Genomic DNA, 7,790 nt, shown 5'->3' with positions numbered 1-7,790 from the left:
AACATATGTGGATTTTGTCCATTTTTGTATATTATATTTTGTATTTTTTCATAAAAATAATGTCCCGTGATTTGACTCATTTTTTGACGGATTGAACTCGGGTTGACAACCTAATCTCGTTGCATGACCTGAGATTAGTCAGGTGAATAACTTCTTTCCAGTTGTGGTAGTGTGCCACATTGATCACATATCGGTACAATATTGGGTGAAATTTGTGGCAACTGTCATGTGTCGAGCGTTTATTTTGTGCTCCGGGAACACGTGAGTCGGCTAGAGAGAAGAGAGAAGAGAGAGAAAGGGAGAAAGAGGAGAGAGTAAGGACCACTGCATATTTTTTCGTCATGTGTCAATCCAATCTCACTTGTTGTTGTAGTATGAATGAGACGTGAAATTTTGGAAAATTTTTAATGGATCTTGACATGAGTGACAAAAGGGTCAATTTCCTACGGAACAATGCGCCAAATTTAAAAAACACTCACTTCACTGTTGAAGTATATTACTCTTTTGTTGAGCTGAGCTTATAGCGTCATGGCTGGGCTCACTGCTAAATTCCCCATAAATTTGAAGTCATTCATAAACCTGTAAATATCAAACTCTTTACCTTTTGCATCTCTAACCCAAATCCCCTTAAATCAAACTCTCGTTTTCTATCTCCTATTTCTCTCACCGTCGCCGCCTCCGTAACCGCCCGCTATGGCGGCGACTCACGCCCCTCCGACTCCGACGAAGATCGATCCCTCGACATCTCCGCCCTCAGGTACTCCATTGCGTCTCTATTTTCAAGTTTTGTTGAATTGTATTGCTTGAATATTTTTTTTTTTTTTTTTTTGTTGTGATTTGAAATAATAGGTCAGCTTCGGTTAGACTTATTGATGCGAATCAGAACATGGTTAGTTACTTCATCGTTTGCTTTGTTAGGAGTACTTAATGTTCCAATTCCATCATGAATCATTTCCGTTTTCGTAGGTCGGAGTCGTGTCTAAGATTCAGGCACTTCAAATGGCTCAAGATGCTGAACTTGACTTGGTATAATTTTATTTATTTATTTATTTTTTTGTTTCCTAAAGTCGTAGTTAGGTTGCACACTGTGTTTGGATAATGCACATGCCGGATTCTATATATTTTTGGTGGCTATCTGATTCCCTTTTCAGTGGATTTTCTGGGAAGATGGGGGAGCTCTTCGCTACTGGCATTTTTTTCAAACAGTTAAACTTGAATAGTAGGCATGAATTTCTGTGGCCTTGTGTGTTCAGTGGTTACTGCCATTGAATTCCCGGAGTCCATTGGTGATATGAAGTTGAGAAATATATAGGGAAAGAATTTCCTAACAATTCAGTTAGACAAGTATTGCAACCTTAAACTTAAGTAATAGTTAGCCATCAGGGTTTTAAATTGCGGTTGGGTTGCAATTGTTATGGGCTGATGCGGCCAATTGTGTTCAATGTCATCCACAGTCATGGCCTAATGCTGTTGCGGCTGCAACTGCAACCAGGATGTTACGCGGTCGCATCACTGGATGCTGTCTGCAATTTATAACCCTTGTTAGCCAGTTTTTTTAAATGATGAAAACTGAAGTGTTTCGACTCAGTTTCATTAGTAGAATCAGTACACACTTTTATTACATGATCGTAGGAATGCATGGTGCTTCTGACATGAGTGCATATCAGTGACTTATCTTCTCTTATTTTTTCAGGTGATAGTATCCCCAGATGCAGATCCTCCTGTTGTTAAAATGATAGATTACAAGTACGATCTTTTTATATCCGGAGAGAAATTATGCACTTCTATTTAAATTTATTTTTTGGCTTACCTGGATATCTTTTAAAGTTCACATTAAATCTCAATATCACTTTTATCCCAAAATAGTTATGGTAGGCAGTCCAAGAACCCATATAAAAGCAAGAACAGATTAGGGAAAAATAAAATAAAATAAAATAAAAAATAAAAATAAAAACATAGAAAAATTCTAGCTTTTCTCCACTCTTTCCTACAACAAACCACATGCCATTCTAATTTTCCCCGGTAAGTTTCGGTCGACCTTTTCCTTTCTTTATGTCATGCTCTCGATAACAAATTTCATCTAAGGGTCTTCGAAGAACACGCCAAAACTATCTCAATTTATGTTCTCTCATCTTTTTTTCCACTGGTCTATTCTAGCTTTTCATTGAATATCTTTATTTATAATCTTATCTATCATTCTTTGACCACAAATCGATCTCAAGATCCTCATTTCAGCTACTTTCATTTTGTGGTCATGTTGTTTCTGTGTTGACTAATGTTCAACTCCGTATAGCTTTGCACACCTGTTAAATAAAATATCGTTTTAGTCCAAGAGGGATTTTACGATCACACAAAAATCTCAACACAATAATATACTATCACAATTCTTCTAGTTGATGGCTGTAATTGATAATCTATTTTTTGTATCCGTGTCAAATTGTCATGTGCAGACATTTGATCAGTAAGTTTAGTAGTTAATGATCTCTTGTCTACATGTTCAAACGATTGAATATTTTAGTACTGATCAATAGGCTTGATAGACTAATAATTAATTTGGTGTCTATTTTTTTTTCCTTCTAGCTTTATGCAATTGCAACTACTTGTTTTTTCAATTTTTACTGGGCAAGGAGGAGGGGTGGTGAAGGTGGGAGTATTGTTTGCATTCAGTTGTGCATAAATGGATGCAGTGCTTCTAGCAGCTGGTGTATATTCTTCATTTTGATGGTAGGTCATTAAGTTTTTCAACATAACTCACATGCTGAAAATTTAGAGGAAGTTAAAATCAGTCTATAATAAGATAAGCATATGGTTGATGAAAGACTATATTTGCCTTTTTTTTTTTTTCCTTTTCTGCCTGCTCACTGCCCTTATATACTTATCCTTTGGGAATTGTTGGAGCTTGAAATTTAGAGATAAATTATATTTGCTTCTTTTACAGTAAATATAGATTTGAACTGCAAAAGAAGAAAAGAGGACAGCAGAAAAAAAGTGCTGTTAACCATTGTATTTTTATTTTAATTTAAACTTTGCTGTTTTCTTCTAATTGATTGATGTAGAACTCAGATTTACCAATAAAGGTTAACTACTGACATGTTCTTTTAAACACAGCCAATCGGGTGGATTTGAAGGAGCTCAAAATGGGGTAATGTTCTGGCCTAGGTCCTCTTTCCTTATTTTTGTTATTTCTGAGATTCATTTGTTCTCTAATCTTTACGGAATTCTGAAGCGTAATTATAGGTCAAGCATTAATAATTTTAAACTTTAATAAGTAAATGGTCAGATTTCAGAACTGTGAAGATGTCATATTTTGTTATGACCCCTAGATTTAGGCAGGTTGACTATGGGTTCTCTTGAAAAGCATTAGACATGTGTACCTCTTTAATTGTTTTGGAACTTTCAATTCATTTACACAGACTTGGTGCTTTTTAATTGTTTAGAAACTATCAGCGACAATAAAGAAAGAAAGCCGTGTATTCTAACTTTTAGGCATTTTATCATGAAAATCTTGCTTCGGGTAGTGGACTTGGGATCAATTTGAAGTTAGAACATGATGTATCAGAAGGAATTTTTTTAGTTGTGCTGCTCTGAGACAAACTGATATATACCCACCCAAGAAGAAAGCGTATGTTAGGAAGAAGTTGCATGAGAAGCAGGGGATCAGCTCCCCTAGGTAACATGACTAGGAAGGTGAGTAACTAACATCCTATGTGGCATGGGTCTCATGATTGAGAGAGAGAGAAAACAGTGAAGCAGCGTGGGACACATGGGAAGCGATGTAAACAGAGTAGCAGGAAAAAAGTAAGAGAAGTGGGGAGAGAACCTGACCTTTTGAATGCCTGGGATATAGTGTGCTTTCTTTTTATTTTCTGCAAGTTTTCCTACTTTTATACACATATCAGACCTCACTGATCTGATATCACCTTGATATCAGCTGAGGAGGAGATACATATCTCCCTTTGTGTGTGATTTTGATCTGATACCTATAAAAGGGAAAACCCCACTGCACAAAGGCTTCCTGATTTTGCGAAGGTTGGGATAAGAATTGATTGTACACAGCTTACCCTTGCATTTTGCAAAGAGACTATTTTCTGGACTTGAATCCATGACCTTCCGGTTACAAAGGAGCAACTTTATCACTACTTGAAGGCTTGCCCTTGTATAATACCTATCATAAACATAAATTATGTGATACATCGTAACTATATACATAGATAAAACTAACATACTGATCTCATTTAAAGCATTTTCCAAATCAAAGGAAAACAAGTACAAATTTTACTTAAAAAATTCAGGTAGAATCCACACCTGAAAACTAAACTTCCCAAAATACAACTAGATTACAATAATTTTTATAGTTCTCATATCCATTCATCATATCTGATACAATCACATCTACAAAACTGGAATAACCATTTGAAGAGATAACACAAACCTTGGTACTTACTTGACAATGTAGTCGCCCAAAGGGGTGGCTACATAGAAAGGGTGATCAAGCTACATAGATTTTCTGCCGAAGCTTGTGGCTAAATACAAAGACTCATTAGAATGATCCAGCCCTGTACTTTCACTGCAACAGAGTAGAAGCCTAGGCCGATACACAACTGGAATTGCAATAATTTGCACTACACTTAACAAAAAGCTGCTTGATAGACTACACTTGTCGTGAAAATTCACCATCTAGCATTGTGGCATCATCAAGACTGCTTCCATCAGCAAGGCTAAATACAAAGACCACATAAGAATGATGTACCTTCACCACCACAAAGTAGAAGCCTATGCCGATACAGAAGTGGAATTGCAGTAACTTTCACTACGCTTAGCAAAAGCTACTTGACAGACTCCACTTGTCTTGAAAATTCACCATCTAGCATTGTCACATCATCAAAACTGTTGCCATTAGCAAGGCTATTTGTTCAAGCTCTACTGACAATCCGAGTGCCATTGTAAGTTCCATGCAAATTTTCATCAATTGACACGGTTCCAGCCTTTCAGAATTTATTTCATTTGCCTAATGCTCCTGGGAAGACTTTGATGGTACAGAATTTTGTTGTGACTTGTCTTCTGCATGCGCAACACCATTCTTAGTCCTTTTAAATGCTTCATAACTCTGATCCATATTATCCTCTGGTTGGACATGATGAAGTCGAGCACTCATTTTTGTAGCAGTACCCAGCTTGAGCTCCATGATGCAGTGCATGTTATGCTTTCACAAATGGATCCAGCCCTTGATGCATACTGTGACAAGATTGCTAGCTATGGTGGCCCAGTTCATCGGCCTGATGAATTAGGGAATTCTACCTTCCATGCTACTCTTGTTGTACGTAGTCCTCTCCATTGTAAACCTTTGCATTTGAAACAATAGTAAGATCAATGTCGTGCAGGTATGCGCATGTAATAATATAGTGGCCATTATCAAAATGCTACAGGATGGTAGCCATGTTAATTGAGCGATAATTAGATGCGTCGCAACCATATAATATTCATTGCCAGCATAATTTATCTGTGAGATAAGAGAAATCACAACCATTTCGTCACTATTTCATCATTGTATATCTTATTGATAAGAAAAAGTCACCAAAAAAGTCATTAGATGGCGAGATGAGGTTGATCCTGAAACTACCGGAGATTGACCAATTTAGAGGAGTGGCTGATGGTGGTGTTGCTGGCCAGAAAGCTAGCCGGAAAGTCATCAGATTGCAGTAGGCAGTAGCAGACGGCAGAGAGAAGGTTGTTAATAAAACAGACAGGAGAAAGAGACGACTAATAGGAAGAAAGAAAATAATCATGGAAATAAAATAGAGCTCCGGTGTTTAGGAAACTCTATAGTGGAATGGAATAGTGATAGAACATGTCACATTTGTTAATCAATGCTTGGTGTTATTTGATCATGGTTTCAGTCATTTGTGTGTGTTTCTGCATTTTGCCACATGGTATGGTAGAGATTCTGTTTTGCTTGGTCCCTTTTTATGTAGCCAATCATTTGGGGGTATCCATTTTTGCTGACCTTATGTTCAAGGTTTGTGTTATATCTTTGAATGGTAATGAGGCCTTAGTAGATATGATGGAGGGGTAAGAGATGTTTGAATTCTGATAATTTTGAGTATTTTGGAATGTTGAGATTTTTGGGGGGAGGGGCCATCAGTAAGTCTATTTTGGTAAATGTTTCTCTGAAGGCTTTCTAGGCTGGCTAGTCCATATACAGCAGCAATCATGGCCCTTGAATTTGATCATGACATCAAACTTATTCTATGATTTATGTATGTTTTTTTATAGTTTATTTGGTTTTCCCCTTAAAAATGGAGGTGATAATTTCAGGTGTGAGTTTTTTTATGAAAAGCCAATCAGTGGATTTTTCACCCCTAATTTCGAAAGGTATAACATTAACTTAGTAATAAATGACCCCAATTAGAGCAGTGATAGGGGTTGCCTTTTATGAGCTGGGATTAGCTGAGGTTTAGGTTGCTCAATTATTTTTGCTGTCATATGTGATTTTTTACTAAAAATTTCTTTAAACTTTTATTAACAGATTCAACATAGATCAACATGACTATTCTGTGCGGTTGAAAGCTGCACGGAAGTTTTTGAAAGATGGTGACAAAGGTTGCACGAATTTTTTAGTTATGCGGGCATATTATATACAGAACAAAAGCATACTATTTTTATGGTATTACTTTATCGATATCTTTTGGATCAATTCCTGCAGGTTAAGATCATAGTGAACCTTAAAGGCCGTGAAAACGAATTCAGGAATATTGCTATTGAGCTTATTAAACTTTTCCAGAGTGATGTTGGGCAGGTATGTGATACCTCTTTGCCTTATTATGATCGAGTAAGATAATTGTTAAGCATTGGAAAACTTAACCACAAGTCAATTAACATGCTGATTTCTGTTTTAGCTTTCATGGGGAACTTTTAATTCTATTAACTATTTGAATTTCTTATCCAAACCACACTCTGGTGATATACAGCTTGCAACAGAGGAGAGTAAAAGCTTCCGCGACAGGAACATCTTCATAGTTATGGTTCCAAGTAAAGCTGATCTGCAGAAAACTCAAGAACCACCAAAGGAAAGAGACAAGTCAGCAGCAGATGAAGTCTCCGCTGGTGTCCAAGCATAACTGTAAACTTTCACCAAGTTTCTAATTGTAGAATAGAGTGTGGGTAACTTACATTCTTCATCGAGGTTGGGATCTCTGAGTGTTTTATAGCATATGTATAATTCCTAAATGATAGTTCTCTTCAACGAATATAAGTTACTAGAGGGATCCCGCTAGCCTAAGCAATCTTTCATCCAAGTGCTTTATTAAAATTATTATTATTATTGTTGAATATTGAATAGTTGAAGTTGACAGTAGTAATATTTACTACTTTTCAAATTCAATGCACGTGGAATTGGTGACTAGTTTGAGGCTTCATACCTTCATCAAGAAGTATACTGTCCCAACAACATACCCATTGGCAGGGAAAGCCATCAATTTCTGGTGAATATGCGTGCTTGATATGGTAAGTTGAACACGCTTACCTGTTTTAAGGGGCAGCTTAATGCTTATATATTGTGGTCTCAAAGTCGGAGTGACTACTCTATCGCAAGATGTAGAAGCTGCAACCTACGTACCTAACGATTTGAAGGTAGCTTAGTTTTGAAGTGCTTACGCTCCAAGATTGCTGACATGTTTTTACTTGCATAGAACGTAGTCTCCTGAAAGCAACACGTGATACGTATACAATAGTATTTTTTTTTTTTTTTTTTTAAATGTTAATGCCTTTTTCTTTTTGTTTCTCTCCGGGTT

General features: G+C 36.7%; 1 protein-coding gene across 1 annotated transcript; it reads left to right on the top strand.

The window, feature by feature from the left end:
* Nucleotides 1-560: 560 nt before the first annotated feature.
* Nucleotides 561-7,291, top strand: LOC133308504 (translation initiation factor IF3-4, chloroplastic-like; the record flags this gene model as incomplete). The annotated part of the gene is made up of 9 exons (XM_061509131.1): nucleotides 561-757; nucleotides 850-889; nucleotides 967-1,026; nucleotides 1,694-1,746; nucleotides 2,939-3,003; nucleotides 3,109-3,142; nucleotides 6,527-6,617; nucleotides 6,704-6,796; nucleotides 6,969-7,291. Coding segments are annotated over 9 exons (783 nt in total), but the record flags the coding sequence as incomplete, so codon positions are not given.
* Nucleotides 7,292-7,790: the final 499 nt, after the last annotated feature.

This window comes from Gastrolobium bilobum, unplaced genomic scaffold (genome assembly GCF_033153095.1).
Source record: "Gastrolobium bilobum isolate Gb01-03AN ecotype WA unplaced genomic scaffold, APGP_CSIRO_Gbil_v1 utg11162, whole genome shotgun sequence".
In the NCBI taxonomy this organism is placed as follows: Eukaryota; Viridiplantae; Streptophyta; class Magnoliopsida; order Fabales; family Fabaceae; genus Gastrolobium; species Gastrolobium bilobum.
The sequence above is the reverse complement of the archived record's forward strand: the minus strand, read 5'-3'. Positions and strand labels throughout refer to the sequence as shown.